This window comes from Protomyctophum parallelum, assembly GCF_964188405.1.
Source record: "Protomyctophum parallelum genome assembly, chromosome: 22".
Taxonomy (NCBI): domain Eukaryota; kingdom Metazoa; phylum Chordata; class Actinopteri; order Myctophiformes; family Myctophidae; genus Protomyctophum; species Protomyctophum parallelum.
Window position 1 is genome coordinate 33,000,595 of NC_139714.1, and position 17,421 is coordinate 33,018,015.

Here is a 17,421-nt window from a genome sequence, read left to right on the forward strand (position 1 = left end):
TCTCTCTCTCTCTCTCTCTCTCTCTCTCTCTCTCTCTCTCTCTCTGTGTCTCTCTCTCTCTCTCTCTCTCTCTCTCTCTCTCTCTCTCTCTCTCCCCCTCTCTCTCTCTCTCTCTCTCTCTCTCTCTCTCGACGGGCTGAGTCTAGAGCGGTGCTTGTCCAAAGAAAAAGTCTTTCAGACATTAATTAACCCATTCTGACCTGAGATCAGATTCTAAAAATGTCTGTTACATCCTGACAGTTTCATTATTAACCCATTCTGACCTGAGATCAGATTCTAAAAATGTCTGTTACATCCTGACAGTTTCATTATTAACCCATTCTGACCTGAGATCAGATTCTAAAAGTGTCTTCGATTTTTCTAAAATAGCAGACCTGAGCTTGTAGATCTGCTATTTTTCAATAGCTAAAGCATAACATGATGCCAACACCAAAAGGGGTACCTGCCCAAAATGGGTTAACAACGCTTTTTCCAGATTGTCCTGATCCAGAAAAAAAGGTTGAGAGAACTGCTGTGTCATTGGAGATAATCGCAATTATTTAAACGTCAATCGTTTTTCCATTTTGAAAAATGTTCATACATTAAAAGAAAATCTTACAAGCTTGTAGATCAGGTAGATTTGCGCAATTCTTTCAAGTATAAAAATAATGAATGTCAGTAATGTCTTTGTATTATTTCAGTTATTTGTCATATCTGCCCTGTGCATTACCAGGCAAACGGAAGCCACAATGATGAACACAATTAAATCGTTAATCGCAAATTATACACTTAAATGTGTGATCGCGCCAGGCCTAGACGTATACTCGGGCCTTAAAGTTCTCAGTCCTGGGGACTGATTTCATAGGGGTCATTTAATGAGATCAGTGCAGAACTGCAGATTTGCAAAAAATCATTTTCAGTCTTTTCAGTCAATCATGTTATGCTTTATCTATTGAAAAATAGCAGATCTACAAGCTCATATCGCGCCACCGAGTGGCGTGATACGAGCTTGTAGGTCTGCTATTTTTTTTTTTATCGAAGAACGACTGACATTTTTTAGAATCTGATCTCAGGTCAGAATGGGTTAATCAGACCAGTGTGTGTCCAGTGGAAACCTCGTATGAATCTGATCTCAGGTCAGAATGGGTTAAGCCCTGCATATACTGCATGCTCCTGATGGTTGTGTCTTTCCGTAGATCGCCCACATGACCAGGAGCGAGCTGTACCTTCCCGACACGGCCTTCATCGGCCCCGGGCTCCTCTTCCTCAACCAGTACTTCAACAGCTACTTTGATGAGTACCTGGTCCTCTGGACAGCCATGGTGAGACTGTTCATCCTCTTACAATATTATACTGTTCAACATGGACATGCAATATTATACTGTTCAACATGGACATGCAATAGTATACTGTACACACACACGGACATGTAAGCGCTATTTTGTACTTCACAAATAGCCGGTAAGGAAAGGAAAGGTACCATGTTTACCCACAGGGTAACTGGACTAAAGGAAAGGAAAGGTACTATGTTTACCCAGGGTAACTGGACTAAGGAAAGGAAAGGTACCATGTTTACCCACAGGGTAACTGGACTAAGGAAAGGAAAGGTACTATGTTTACCCAGGGTAACTGGACTAAGGAAAGGAAAGGTACCATGTTTACCCAGGGTAACTGGACTAAGCTCAAGAACTTGTTTACAGCCAGGCCCTGCTCATAGAACATTTCATGGTAGGGGTTCAATGCCTTGTCCAAGGGCACTTCAGCGGTGGTAATTTTAACGTGCCGGTCCGGGGATACGAACTAGCGACCTTCCGATATCAAGACCGCTCCGCAAACTGTTCGGCCACCGCTGCCCCAGTCTTACAAGCTCACGCGTGCCTGACTCAGAAACAACTTTGTCACATCGCTGGTTTACAGCGGTAAAGTTGGTGAAATGATTTGTTTCGTGCCATACAGTAGCTTTCAGAAAAGGGAGAATGGATAGACATAGAGGATGTGAGTGTGTATATCTACTATTTGTTTAGGGAAAAAACAAACTGTAACAAAAAATAATTGGCAATAATAATGATGACATCATGCCCAAAATAGGTTTGTAAAAGGACAGCTGAAGGGCAGCATGGCTAGTGGGTGTCTTTCATTTATTTATTTTATTTTTGTAGGCCTCAGGATCAGCTAGAATGCTAGATTATAGTCACCAATGTACACAGTTTATAAATGTACATATATATATATAATTGTAAAAATAATAATCCAACATCAGGTTCTTGAGCTCTGCAGTGTTGTCAGCCAAGCTGTCGCGCCGCAGCACGTCTACATTAGGTGGTACGCTTCTTTCTCCTCCTGGCTTTGCCCTGCATGGGTTGGCTCCCATAGGGTCAATTTACCTGCCTCTAGTTCTGGGTGCCTGACACAGTGCCAGCCTCTAGTTCTGTGTGCCTGACACAGTGCCAGCCTCTAGTTCTGGGTGCCTAACGCAGTGCCAGCCTCTAGTTCTGTGTGCCTGACACAGTGCCAGCCTCTAGTTCTGGGTGCCTGACGCAGTGCCCTGCCAGCCTCTAGTTCTGGGTGCCTGACACAGTGCCAGCCTCTAGTTCTGGGTGCCTGACGCAGTGCCCTGCCAGTCTCTAGTTCTGGGTGCCTGACGCAGTGCCCTGCCAGCCTCTAGTTCTGGGTGCCTGACGCAGTGCCCTGCCAGCCTCTAGTTCTGGGTGCCTGACACAGTGCCCTGCCAGTCTCTAGTTCTGGGTGCCTGACGCAGTGCCCTGCCAGTCTCTAGTTCTGGGTGCCTGACGCAGTGCCCTGCCAGTCTCTAGTTCTGGGTGCCTGACGCAGTGCCCTGCCAGCCTCTAGTTCTGGGTGCCTGACGCAGTGCCCTGCCAGCCTCTAGTTCTGGGTGCCTGACACAGTGCCAGCCTCTAGTTCTGGGTGCCTGACACAGTGCCAGCCTCTAGTTCTGGGTGCCTGACACAGTGCCAGCCTCTAGTTCTTGGTGCCTGACGCAGTGCCCTGCCTCATCCTTCTCTCTCTGACTTTATCCGTGACGCGTGGTAGGTCCCCATAGAGGTCCACATTTCTGATTGGTCCGTCCATGTGACACCTCTAGTGCCATTCGTCGACTCCATCCAGGGTCTTTTTCCTGGATAAATAACACACTCTTATTCCACCCCTTCCTCGTCGCAGGTCTTCTCTCTGCTGGACCTCACACGCTACTGCACAGGCGTGTGCCTCCAGATCGCCGCGCACCTCAAGATCTGCGTGTTCAGCATCACGCCGCCGGAGGGCCACGCCCACCGCGAATGATGGCCTGCCCGGCGGGAGGAGCCAGGGGACGACGAGGACGACGACGCCCCGCTTCTGAGAGCAGAAGACGAGGATCAGCGCGCGCCGCCCGTCGCCCCACAGAGCCTCGACGACAGCCTCCACGCAGTCACCTCCACGTAGGACTAGTCTGATCCACGTCTTACCACCACCTCCTCCACCTCCACGTAGGACTGTAGTCTGCTCCACGTCTTCAAAGAACGGCAGACCAGCAGCACACATACAGCACAGTATGGTGTGTGTTTGTATTACTATACTTGCGAGGACATCAAGAGGTTTTAGGGCGGCGTTGGGAAAAAAATTGCCGATCTAAAAGTGCAACACCTATTTTCCGGTGTGGGACAGCAGCGCGCAACTATGTATAGATCTAGCCCTAAACCCCAACCCTTTTTTAAAAAGAAAAACATCCTTTTTTTAAACCATATAACAACCACGTCTCTTTTTGAGGATATTTTTGGCAAGTATAGTAATACAGGTAAACACACGCACACACACACACACACACACACACACACACACACAATCCATATAAATGAATGGAAATCAGGCACAGGTTGGAATAATCATCTCATCTCATCGGGTAATTGGGTTTTTGCATCAAATCAACTAATGTTCCATTATTTCCTTCCAAATCAGTGACCAAAATAAGTTGGCTTTCAACGGGTACCACATGCAGTTAGCTTGGGCAGAGATCAAATCACGATACGATCAATACCGCTCAATATCTCCTCTCTGGTCCAGTAAAGTAAAAGGTGGTGAAGTGATATTTCTTCGATTGAAACAAAAAGGTTTTGTGATTAAAAAGTTAAAGCTCTACATTGTGATAAATAAGTCATCATTGATTTAGAGTGTTCGTTCGGGAACAGCTCTTTAACCCATTCTGACCTGAGATCAGATTTAAAAAAAATCTTCTACATCATGACAGTTTTCTGAAAAAGCTATATATAAAGCTATATATTTCTATGTCAGTCGTTCTTCGACTTTTCAAAAAAGCAGACCTACAAGCTCGTAGCACGCCACTCGGTGGCGAGCTATGAGCTTGTAGATCTGCTATTTTTCAATAGCTAAAGCATGACATAATGCTAACGCCAAAAGGGGTTCCCGCCCCAAAATGGGTTAATAAACAATTGTAATTGACTGATGTTACTTTGATGTGTGCCCAAGCTAAACGTTGTATACCCGCTGAAACATTCAGTGAATCATTTCTACAGTTATATATATTTATTAATTGAACGTGGCTCAATCCGAAATGAACACAAATCAGGGCTATGGAAGAAAGAAAAAGCAAAGCAAAACAAATGAATAACCATTCGGACCTCAAGTAATTTCCAATGAAGACGGTGAACGTGGGCTGACCGGTTAACGAGGTACGCTGTCATAGGCTGCAGGTCGAAGGGGGCGGAGCCTGTCAATGCTGAGAATGGATGACGATTATTCGGTGAACCCGAGGACGATTCTACAAATGTCTTCTAAATCGTGACAGTTTTCTGAAATGTTTCTATGTCAGTGGTTCTCACAGGGTTAAAACCCTATGTTTCTATGTCAGTGGTTCTCACAGGGTTTAAACCCTGTTTCTATGTCAGTGGTTCTCACAGGGTTTAAACCCTATGTTTCTATGTCAGTGGTTCTCACAGGGTTTAAACCCTGTTTCTACGTCAGTGGTTCTCACAGGGTTTAAACCCTATGTTTCTACATCAGTGGTTCTCACAGGGTTTAAACCCTGTGTTTCTACATCAGTGGTTCTCACAGGGTTTAAACCCTGTGTTTCTATGTCAGTGGTTCTCAAACATTTTCATGTCAAGGACCCCCAAAAATATATGTATTTGGCCGCCGACTCCCCATCTGAAAATATGTTGTTCCAGGGACAACATATTTTAAATATATTTTCGCTCTGAAACCATTTTTCTAAAATAGAAGACAAGCTCAATAGCGCGGCACCGAGTGCCGCGCTATTGAGCTTGTAGATCTGCTATTTTTCAATAGCTAAAGTATAACAATGCTTAAAACACCAAAATGGGTTAAAATGAAAGGATCCGTTTATGCCAAGGACCCCCAAATTATGAATGTATTTTTGGCTGCGGAGATATTTTGATATGTGCCAAATACTATAATTGTGGACGTCGTCGACATGAAAACCTTTGAGCACCACTGATATAGCAACATATAACATATTATAACTGATATAGCATAACATATATTTTTCAGAAAACTGTTATTAATTCATAGAAAGTTGTCAATAGATGATGCAACGACATACTCCGCTCCATTTCCTCCTCCCTAAAGGGCTAACATTAATTATTTGATTGTATAGAATTCAAATGACGCCTTAAATATTTTTGCTTAATGTTTTTTTGTTTTTTTCCTTCTGTTTTTTAATTTCTCTCGAGTATTTAAAGCCACTGATGAACAATGTATTTTTTTATTCTGCAGAAATCCTCATTTCTGGACATGAACGCTATATCAATGTGTCCCTAGAAACCAACGGACACAAACACTAGTTTGTTGGAAGGCCTTCTGTTCTTCGTAAATGGCTTTTTTTTCTTCTCCTCTCTCCGTCACTTATACAAATTATGTAGTTACAGTAACTTACAGTATAGGTGAATGTATAATATTTGGTACTTGAAAAGATGCAGTGACTTGAATCGTCACTCGTCGAACAACCATTTTTACCACGTGATCCTGAAGACTGGAACGAGACCTTTCTACGATGTTTCCAACTCCACTAGGGAAGGACAAAGGGGACATTACTACTACAGTGCCGGCACACAAGCTATCTTTAATAGGGTTTAGAAATTATCTCCATAATTATGATTATTATCTGGACAAATAAAGATGGAGTCATGATGCCCCCCCCACTCCCATTCTGATGAATGTTGCAGAAGAAAGGAGTGTTCTAAAAAATAATTTTCGTTTTTCAACTTATGACCTGAACTATACAGTATGCATTGCAGATGTTCTACGATGTTGCACTGTGTCTGACAATATAACACACCGCGAAGACACCTTTGTACTAACAAGTATGCGAGACAAAGCTTGTAATAAAGAGTCCTTTTTTCATTCATACCTCTTGTAATGATTTTAAAAGAAAAATAAACAAGACCAGCGAAAACCGCAAACAAAATCCCTTTTTTTTCTCTTTATTTGTTTCAGTGTGAAAACGATTCACTCTCTGAATTTGACACATCCCTGCAGGGGGAATCCATTCCACAGACATCCAATGTGTTACTCAATGCCATGAGCATGCGTGAAAAGAGTCAGCCCTGTGTTTAGGCTAGGACTAGGTGTGTGTTTGGCCCTCAGTTACGGAGGCTATGTGTGTTTGGCCCTCAGTTTGGACTGATGCTAGGGCTAGGTGTGAGGGAGCAAAGGCTAGCTCCCATGTGAAACACGGGGGGCTGGAAAGTCAAAAGTCTGATATTTGCTGCGGGTTAAAAATCACCCATGCAGGCTCCCAGGACACACGTTGCGGGTTACAAATCACCCGTGGCGTGCGGTTAGGTTTAGGTTGGCGTCTGGGTATAGGCCAGGGTGTCGGAGTCGGACCCTTTGTTATGTCGGCATTGTCCGGAAAAAACAAATGCCTGCACCAAGTTATGGTATGTCCAATTTTTTTTAAAGTACCCAAAGTGTTCCCATTGATTCCAATGTAGTCATTGTTCATTCATTCACAAGCTCTAGTCAATAGTTACTTTTCATTGCTTCAATATTTTATGAAACCCACAGATGACCACTTAATCTCTAAAAAATATATTTCAAAAACAGCCGATGTACGAGAGCTCAAAACGCCAACACGTTGTGAGCTAGTATTGCTAGCAGTACTAGTATTGCTAGTAATAGTACTAGTATTGCTAGTAATAGTACTAGTATTGCTAGTAATAGTACTTATCGTATGTGTGACACTGGCACGGAAAACATAAAACATTGACATGTGGAGATACAAGGTTTCCGCCAGGAACAATGTTTTTGTGAGGAGGGGTTTTTGCATCATATTACATCATTTCACTTGTGCAGTAGCAGCAGCTAAACTCTTAACCCATTCTGACCTGAGATCAGATTCTAAAAAATGTCTTCTGCATCCTGACAAGTTTTCCATTCTGACCTGAGATCAGATTCTAAAAATGTCTTCTATAGTCAGTCGCTCTTTGATTTTTCAAAAATAGCAGACCTACAAGCTCGTAGCGCGCCACTCGGTGGCGCGCTATGAGCTTGTAGATCTGCTATTTTTCAATAGCTAAAGCACGACATGATGCTATAACACCAAAATGGGTTGAATACTGCATAGGCTCAGTTTGAATGTTAAACAAGCAACGACTGATCCACAGGCCTAAGAAGGCTCCATTTAGACTTTTTGTTGCGCAGCGAAAATAGACAATCTATTCTCTGTGCGTGACAGACAGGCACACAACAGAGCACATACTGTACATGGGCGTTATTATGGAGTCATAAAAAAGGACAGAACAAGTAGAACGGTACTCTAAATCAACATTCCCATCATGCCATTCATCTGAAACGCATCATTCATGAACACAATACAATCAAAATAATTTAAGCATGCCGAGAGTGGGTGGGTGGGTGGGTCTGAATTTCAGACACTTATGGAAGACTTACATGATCCCACAGGGACACACAGGTGACAGTACACTGTACAGTACAGTACTGGCATACAGTACACTGTCAAACATTTATAGATTATTTTTTTACATTTTCCCCCAACATTAATGATCTCATATTATACTTAATCCCAGTCATTCCCGTAGTAAATCAATGTGTAAGATAAATGTCTGTGAGGGCGTTTGTTTAAAAAAAGATGATTCAAATGTAAAAAAAAAAGGGGACATATACTGTAAGGGTGTGCAGGAATGCTTTGAGGGAACAATCAAACTCTTACAAAAAAAAAGGCACTTTATCGATTTCGTTTTTCATAAATTATATACAATTCATGTTGTTTTCTTTTCTTCCCTAGTACGGTAAACGACATAGCGCAAGTAAAACTTCATTTATACTCCATTTTACTTGCCGACAAAATGTGATTGTCGAGCTAGTTACTCACTCATCCTAGAGTCCTACTACAGAGCGTCGCAGTCCAGACCCTTCCAGGGCCCAGGAAATGATTCCCCGTTCATTATAGAAAGTATTTAATTAAAGGAGAATTCCATACTAAAAGGCTTTCTTACCTTTCTTTGTAGTTGTTACGTCCCCACCAAAGAGGTCCCGGTGTTATTTTGTGCAAAAGCTCCTTATTGGCTATTTGAATTGAATGGGAATTGAATGGGGCTATGGGGTGTTGTGCTAATTCGCGTATTTCCATCGCTCAATCTTTTATTTATTTTGTATATATCCTCTCTTCATAATGTAAATAATATCCCAAGCGGCACACTTTAATACTTATTTCGATTGGAAATAAGCGAATTAGCACAACACCCCATAGCCCCATTCAATTCCCATTCAATGCAATTCATTGAGGGCTTATGGTAGGGGAAATAGCCAATAAGGAGTTTTTGCACAAAACAACACCTGGACTTCTTTGGTGGGGACGTAACAACTACAAAGAAAGGTAAGAAAGCCTTCTAGCATGGAATTCTCCTTTAAAGACCTTTTAAGCCTCGTACGAAGCCAACTCGAGAGTCGTGACAAATCATGACGACAAACACAATTCTTCGGGCCGAACAAATACTTAGAAAGAAGAAACACTTTCGACACTTTTTTGTTGTTGTTTTTCTTCTTTGTAATTATTTGGTTTGGTCCAAAATATTGTGTTTGTTGTCATGATTTGTCCGTAAACGTAAACGTCTTTAAATAGATATTCACTTCCGGGTCTCGCGCTGTCATGAAAGGGGGCGGGACTGCGACGCTCTATAAGAGACATATACATTAGACATTATACATTACAGTACATACATTAAACCACTTAAACCCTATTATATAATTGGCAGCCTGGGGTCCCACAAGGCTCAGTACTGGCTCCGCTACGCCAAACCTCTTCGCTGAAAGCTCTCCCCAGAATAGGGATGCTAGGATTCAAGTCGTCTCAAGTGGTCTAATTCTCATTAGACGCACCGTTACTGTACTGTACTGTACTGTACTGTACTGTACTGTACTGTACTGTACTGTACTGTACTGTACTGTACTGTACTGTACCTCTGACATTCTCCATGCCAACTTTCACTTCCCAAACACCAGACAGAAGTGTGATACACAAACATGTTGGATTACTATTACTTGTGAGGATATCAGCAATTTAGGAAGGCAATATATTATGTATTATCTCGGCTTGTAGATTTGCTATTATACATTATAGCCAGGAAAAGAAATTGAGCCAACATAAAAAAAAATCCTCGTAATGTCTCTCTCATTATTGTACTACACTTGTGGTGACATTTGACCCTCACAATTATAGTAATAATGTGCACACACACACACACACACACACACACACACACACACACACACACACACACACACACACACACACACACACACACACACACACACACACACACACACACACACACACACGCGCGCGCGCACGCACGCTGTTAGGTGTAGTGTTTCACACTTCAACAGCAAATCAATTTATTGTGTGTGTGTGTGTGTGTGTGTGTGTGTGTGTGTGTGTGTGTGTGTGTGCGTGTGTCTGTGTGTGTGTGTGTGTGTGTGTGTGTGTGTCTGTGTGTCTGTGTGTGTGTGTGCGTGTGTCTGTGTGTGTGTGTGTGTGTGTGTGTGTGTGTGTGTGTGTGTGTGTGTGTGTGTGTGTGTGTGTGTGTGTGTGTGTGTGTGTGTGTGTGTGTGAGAGCATGCACATCTCATCGCGGTTTTAACCACGAGGACTCCCAACATCCCGAGTCTGGACTCTTGTGACCCACTCGGGGCGGTCCGCTAGTCTGTCCCCTCCTCCACCCATGAGGAACACCGAGGGGGTACCGAGGGGGTACCCGGTACCGAGGGGGTACCAAGGGGGTACAGAGGGGTACCGAGGGGTACCGAGAGGCCGGCGAGGGGGCTAGGATGGAGAGGCGAGTTGCAGACCAGGAGAGGAGAACGGAGGCGTCTCACACGCGCTCCGGGTTGCTCTCCTTGCTGATTCTGCGCCGCGGGAACAGCTTGCGCTTCAGTACGATCAGCTGAGGGAGACAAGGAAGGAAAGGACGTCATGAAAAAAATCACACCCGTGTGAACTGAGTGGTGCAACTCCGTGTGGGGGTCCCCCGGTGTGGGGGTCCCCGCATTTAGCATTCTTTCTCTCTCTCTCTCTCTCTCTCTCATTAGCAGGCAACAGTGCAACACTATAGCCAAATTCCAATACCCAAAATCTCGACCACTCGCTCACTCACACTCGGTCACTCCAGCATGGCCGTGTTACGGTGAAATCGGTGACCTGCTGAAATATGTGACAATCGTGTTGACATCACATGACATCAGTGTCCGAATGTAAATGTTGTGGTTTGTTTATTAGCAGAGTTCAACCTAGCGGTTTTCAGGCCACGTATTTAAAGACCTCCATGTACTGTAAGTTATGTGAAGTCCACAAGAGGGTCACATATTGCGGCAGGTCACTAATTTCACCGTAACTCCACCATGCTGGAGTGAGCAAGTGTGAGTGAGCGAGTTGCTGAGATTTGGGGTATTGGAATTTGGCTTATCTCTCTCTCTCTGTTTCTCTGTTTCTAGCACAACAGCGCCACTTCTGCCCCTACTGGTACTCTAAACATAGGGACAGGTACGTGGTCATAGGGACATCGCAGTTCCTTGCACCACTCAACAAGGAACAACCAGAACAAGAAAGGAGGGAAACATGGGACAGTGTTTGTTGCTGAGACAGAACAGGCAGCGACAACATGGTGTTACGGCCGCAGGCCTATATATATGTCTTTGGCTGCGTGGTGCTCACAGTGCGCGCCCCCTTTGCCTAACCCATCCCTGTAGATCCGTCAGCGCAGCCATTGGTGGGGAGCATTGCTCCGCTGTTGGTCGCCCCGCTCCGCATCTCGCTCCTCCAACCAGCTTCTACACCTGCGCCCACCTGACGGCATAAAGCCGTCCTGAAGCCTTCCATCCGGGCCGCTGTCCAAACAACCCTCTCCAGAGAGGAGCAGGCTAGAGGCAGCATGCACGGAGTAATATAATAGAAACAGTATTCAGTATTGCAAGAGTTGCATTGATCCGTCTATTGCGTAACCCCCACCTGTTGCTACATACAGTATCATGTTAAAGTGTATTATTGTGATCAAGAGCAGGTAGTATAGTAAATCCAATTGTTATTCACTTGTCTTAGGTAGACAAGCAGGCTCCTCACTAATGTATTTTAGTTTGAGTTAGGTTAAGAGTAGAGCAGTCAGTTAGGCTCTCTTGTTTTCATTAATAGTTAGTCAGATTCGGGAGGTGTTTTGGTTCAGGATTGAGAGTTATAGGATGTTTTGATCCGTTCTTTGCTTTTGGACCTGCACAGCCCTGCTCACCCTGTATTTTCACTTGTATAGCACTTGTGTGTGTGTGTGTGTGTAGATATATTGTTTTCCGTTACCTTGTATGCCACAGAATAAGTAATAAAACAACTTTGGTATTTTACCACCTTGCCTTCTTACAATAACCGCCTTAGACTCGGTGAGTCGTAACACATGGGCTCAGTTAGTTAGACAGAACAGACAGCGACAACATGGACTCAGTTTGCTGCCCTCCCAGGTGTTGTGTGGGTAAAATTGAGATAAGAAAAGAGAGATAGTGTGTGTGTGTGTGTGTGTGGGTAGAAGATGCGTCCTCTCCAACACAATGACAGGAGTCAGGTGAAAAGAGTGTTACACATATACCGGAATAGTTTGGGTTTGGAACCATGGAAACAAGACAATGGTCTGTCTCTGAGAGAGATAGTGTGTGTGTGTGTGTGTGTGTGTGTGTGTGCGTGCGTGCATGTGTGTGTGCGTGTGCGTATGCACAACACTGACCTGTTCAGCGAAGAAGGAGATGACGGTGAAGACGACGAGGGTCACGAGGACACAGTGTGTCCAGAACTTCAGCTTGTCCCGATACACACGCCTGCAACACACACGCACACGCACACACACACACACACACACACACACACACACACACACACACACACACACACACACACACACACACACTTTTAAAGCACAGCTCAAGACCCACTTCTACACCCTTGCTTTGAATTGATCTTTTTTGTTATTCATGTCCTCACTGTATTTATTGCATTACTGCTTGTTTTTTAATGTCGTTGCCTTGCTTTTCTTTTTTCTCCATTGCTCTGTAAAGCACTTTGAGCTGCATTTCATGTCATGAAAGGTGCTATACAAATAAAGTATAATTATTATTATCATTACCATAGGACTCCCATGGTAGAATCCAGCCTACATCCTAATTCTCGGTGCTCGTGCTCACCGACGTGGCCATTAGTGTTTAGAGTGTTCAGAATGGGATAAAGTACGATGTTGGAAGCTTAATAAAACATAAATCCGAGGTCGCGTTAACCATAATAATAGTCCGATCGGCAGAGTATAGCCGCGAGCGACCCTGGAGCGGCAGTGGAGGACAATCACTTCCGGCTAGGCTCGGATAATGCTTCTTCTTCTCTGGTTATGTCGCGCATTTCACTGGCACCCCCCCCCCCCCCCCCCCCCCCCAGAAGCAAAGATTTGAGTTACAGTAATAACGTTTGCTCTGAAAATATATATATTCCAAATTTGCGCCACATTTTCACGATTTCTCAAAAATATCAGACCTACAAGCTATGAGCTTGTAGATCTGCTATTTTTAAATAGCTATAGCATGACATAATGCTTAATGTATACTACTGTACCATTGGTCTAAACCATAGACTGTAAAAAATATGGACAAAGCGTTCCCCGGGTCTAACATGAACGTAAAATGAAGCCTGAAATCCCTTGCATTCTAATGCACTGTAAATCGCCATCTTTCTAGATCCGTTTTGGACCAGCTGGCCATTGGCTGGCTCCGTTTGGGTCCAGCTGGCCATTGGCTGCCCAGACAACGAGGCGGGACTTCCCCCCTTCTTCTCCATTGGTTTTTATTTTGACTCGAGTGGGAGGAGAAGACTCTTGAGTGGGAGGGGAATCCCGATCATAGACGGTAACGGTAGCCACGCCCCTCAGAACATACGCGACTTTATGGTAATTATTTTAATTAATGGGACCATAATTTTCCAAAAAGAATATTATGACATTAGAAATGAGACTTTAAACTAGTGACTGGAAGAAGAAAGTATTCATGACCATGTTTATTAAGGTAATACAGTCTAGGTGAAGTTGGGCCAAAATACATGGGCCTCTATGGAGCTATGGGGCTTTTTGGGTCCAGTCCAGCGCCACAACAGGCCATTATATGAACTATCGATTTCAAATGAGGCTTCACAAAACATCTGGCTGACTGCCCCCCTGGTCTAAACATGCACCTACTGTACCATTGGTCTAAACATGCAGCTACTGTACCATTGGTGCAGCTCGTCCATGTGCAGGAAGCGGTTCCGGTATTCCCGGGGCAGCTCAAACTGGGAGGCCAGCGGGAACATGGACTCGTAGAAGTCCCTGAGGACGGCCTTCACCGTGGGGGCGTCTTTGTGGGTGTGGTCTATGTTGTCATTCAGGCAGATGAACTTCCTACAGGACAGATAATGACGCAGTTCTCAGTTAACCCATTCTGACCTGAGATCAGATTCATACGAGGTTTCCGCCGGACACACACTGGTCTGATGAACCCATTCTGACCTGAGATCAGATTCATACGAGGTTTCCGCCGGACACACACTGGTCTGATGAACCCATTCTGACCTGAGATCAGATTCTAAAAATGTCAGTCGCTCTTCGATTTTTCAAAAATAGCAGACCTACAAGCTCATAGCGCGCCACTCGGTGGCGCGATATGAGCTTGTAGATCTGCTGTTTTTAAATAGCTAAAGCATAACATGATGCTGACACCAAAATGGGTGCCCGTTCAGAATGGGTTAAAGCGTTTCACGACAGTGCACATACATTCCTTATACATCGACATTTACCGGTAATACTTTTGTTTCTTTTGCCAGGTTCAAAATCAACACTTAAATCATTTTCTTTAGTGAATAAAAATGGCCAATCTGTACGAGTATGTACACAACACAAATATAACTAATTAAGACATTTAGAGTCTCTAAAGTCTAGGTTGGACACGACCTCGGCGTTAATCGGCACAATCCCGTTTCTGGTTTCACACGAATTGTGACACTGAAGGTCAAAATCTCCCCAGAGCAAGCAGGCAGGCCCCGCCAGCTAAACGGTGAGAATCAAAATAAGCACTTGCGGAGGGAGAAGAACTGGGTTCAAATCAATCCAGTGTTGTTTTCGACGACTAAAACTAAGACGAAAAATGTTCGTCGACTACCTTTTTTCACTGGCGAAAACTAAATGGAAACTAAATGAAAACTAAGCTATGATGACTAAAACTAAGACTAAATATATTTACAATTTCGTCAACACATAAAAACTAGACTAAAATGTTAGGAAGGGACTAGTGGAGTATAAGACTGTGACACGTTATTTTACACTTGGTTTCATGCTGAAAATAGCCAATGTACAAGCTCGCAACGCGTCGCAGTGCGACGCGTTGCGAGCTTGTAGATCGGCTATTTTCAGCAAGTGTGAAATATGTCATTACGACAGCATCAAGCCCCGCCAAAATACATTTTAGTCGACTAAATCAACCGTAGATTTAGTCGACTAAAATCTTATGAAGTTTAGTCGACTAAAACTAGACTTAACACTAAACACATTCCAGGTGACTAAAATGTGACTCAAACTAAATGAAAACTATTCAAAAGACTATGACTAAAACTAAAATCAAAATTTGCTGCCAAAAACAACACTAGTTCAAACAGGAAAGTTCCATAATAATAATTAAAAACCCTGATCCTCACCTGGGGTTCTTCCTGATGTCGTCCAGCTGTCCCACCACATGGGAGACGTTGGTCCGCACCATCTTGAAGGCGATCTCCTCCTCGCCCATAATCTCAAAGCTTCATCGACCACAAATAAATCACATTAGCTCCACACGGAGTGATCGTATCACATCAGAACAGAGTGTAAATCCTAGTCACTATAGAGCGTCGCAGTCCCTCCCCCTTTCAGAACAACGAGTGGCCCAGGAAATGAATCCCAATGCATTTTTCCCATAGGCATTTCTTATTTAATTTATTTAAAGACCTTTTAAGCGTCGTACGAAGCCAACTCTTGTCGTGACAAATCATGACAACACACACAATTTTTCGGGCCAAACAAAGAATTAGAAAGTAGAAAAAAACGGCAGGTTACAACACTTCTTTTTGTTGTTTTTCTTCTTTGTAATTATTTGTTTGATCCAAAATATTGTGTGTGTTGTCATGATTTGTCACAACAAGAGTTGGCTTCGTACGACGCTTAAAAGGTCTTTAAATAAATTAAATAAGAAATAAAAAATGAATTGGGATTCATTTCCTGGGCCACTCGTTGTTCTGAAAGGTAGAGGGACTGCGACGAGAGGAACTGGTCTCTATACTGCCTCCCCCTGACCAGCCGGGCACCTGATGGAGGGGAAAGGAACTGGTCTCTATACTGCCTCCCCCTGACCAGCCGGGCACCTGATGGAGGGGAAAGGAACTGGTCTCTATACTGCCTCCCCCTGACCAGCCGGGCACCTGATGGAGGGGAAAGGAACTGGTCTCTATACTGCCTCCCCCTGACCAGCCGGGCACCTGATGGAGGGGAAAGGAACTGGTCTCTATACTGCCTCCCCCTGACCAGCCGGGCACCTGATGGAGGGGAAAGGAACTGGTCTCTATACTGCCTCCCCCTGGCCAGCCGGGGCGCCTGATGGAGGGGAAAGGAACTGGTCTCTATACTGCCTCCCCCTGACCAGCCGGGCACCTGATGGAGGGGAAAGGAACTGGTCTCTATACTGCCTCCCCCTGGCCAGCCGGGGCGCCTGATGGAGGGGAAAGGAACTGGTCTCTATACTGCCTCCCCCTGGCCAGCCGGTGCGCCTGATGGAGGGGAAAGGAACTGGTCTCTATACTGCCTCCCCCTGGCCAGCCGGGGCACCTGATGGAGGGGAAAGGAACTGGTCTCTATACTGCCTCCCCCTGGCCAGCCGGGGCGCCTGATGGAGGGGAAAGGAACTGGTCTCTATACTGCCTCCCCCTGGCCAGCCAGGGCGCCTGATGGAGGGGAATGGAATTGGTTGGAATAACGTGTTCCTTCCACACGCTTCGTCCAACCAGGGAAACTGTCAGGTGTAAAGGAGCAACTTGGACACTCAGGCATGAAGGAAGCATGAGTTCAAGTCCGTTGCTCTCCCCATGTCCCCCATATATGGGGACTAGGTTGGTCTCCTCATGTCCCACATATGGGGACTAGGTTGGTGGAGGGTGTGTAGAGCCCAAGATCACATTAGATAATTGACACAGGGGTGAAAAATGGGCTACAAAATAATGGGATAATTATTTTTTTTTAAATACAAAAAATACAATAACAGACATCTGTCCCAGAACTTGACGGACATACTTGTATTTGTTCTGGTCTCTGAAGGCCTTGTGGATCCGTTCAGTGATGGGCTTGCAGTGGAGCACCAGACCCTTCGTCACTGGAGGCTGTGGATTACATTTCATTATTAACCCATTTTGAAAATGTGGCGCAAATTCTTTCAGAGCAAACATTTTTTACGCAAATCTCAATGGGCACCATTTCATTTAGGGTATATGATCCAGTCGGGAGCGGCAGGCAGGCAGGAACAGGCGGCAACTTCCTTTTCCCTCAAACCGATTTTTCTCAATAAAACCTACAGGTGAGAGCTTTTATTGAGAGGGAAAAGGAAGTTGCCGCCTGTTGTTCCTGCCTGTCGACTACAAAACAATACTACAACATGACGTAACGATATCATCCTGATGACTACAAAACAATACTACAACATGACGTAACGATATCATCCTGATGACTACAAAACAATACAACAACATGACGTAACGATATCATCCTGATGACTACAAAAAAATACTACAACATGACGTAACGATATCATCCTGATGACTACAAAACGATGACTACAACATGACGTAACGATATCATCCTGATGACTACAAAACGATGACTA

General features: G+C 44.4%; 2 protein-coding genes across 3 annotated transcripts in view; one reads left to right on the forward strand and one right to left on the reverse strand.

The window, feature by feature from the left end:
* chpt1 (choline phosphotransferase 1) overlaps window positions 1-17,421 on the forward strand; it is a 114,561-nt gene that overhangs the window by 24,157 nt on the left and 72,983 nt on the right. Inside the window, exons 7-8 of one of the 2 annotated variants that reach the window (XR_014568815.1) lie at window positions 1,176-1,301; window positions 3,160-4,221. Coding sequence is in view for 1 of the 2 variants with exons in the window: in XM_083757986.1 (XP_083614112.1) it covers window positions 1,176-1,301; window positions 3,160-3,279 (246 nt within the window). In the remaining variant the exon portion in view is untranslated. Of the gene's footprint in view, window positions 1-1,175; window positions 1,302-3,159; window positions 6,406-17,421 lie in introns of those variants that run through there. The other variant, XM_083757986.1, reaches the window with a different exon arrangement.
* Window positions 8,820-17,421, reverse strand: part of gnptab (N-acetylglucosamine-1-phosphate transferase subunits alpha and beta) — a 46,091-nt gene continuing 37,489 nt past the window's right edge. The window contains exons 18-24 of the mRNA XM_083757371.1: window positions 16,836-16,921; window positions 15,215-15,313; window positions 13,758-13,925; window positions 12,237-12,327; window positions 10,098-10,418; window positions 9,391-9,931; window positions 8,820-9,359 (exon numbers count right to left, since the gene is read on the reverse strand). Coding sequence (XP_083613497.1) covers window positions 10,347-10,418; window positions 12,237-12,327; window positions 13,758-13,925; window positions 15,215-15,313; window positions 16,836-16,921 — 516 coding nt within the window. The 3' untranslated portion in view covers window positions 8,820-9,359; window positions 9,391-9,931; window positions 10,098-10,346. The remainder of the gene's footprint in view (window positions 9,360-9,390; window positions 9,932-10,097; window positions 10,419-12,236; window positions 12,328-13,757; window positions 13,926-15,214; window positions 15,314-16,835; window positions 16,922-17,421) is intronic.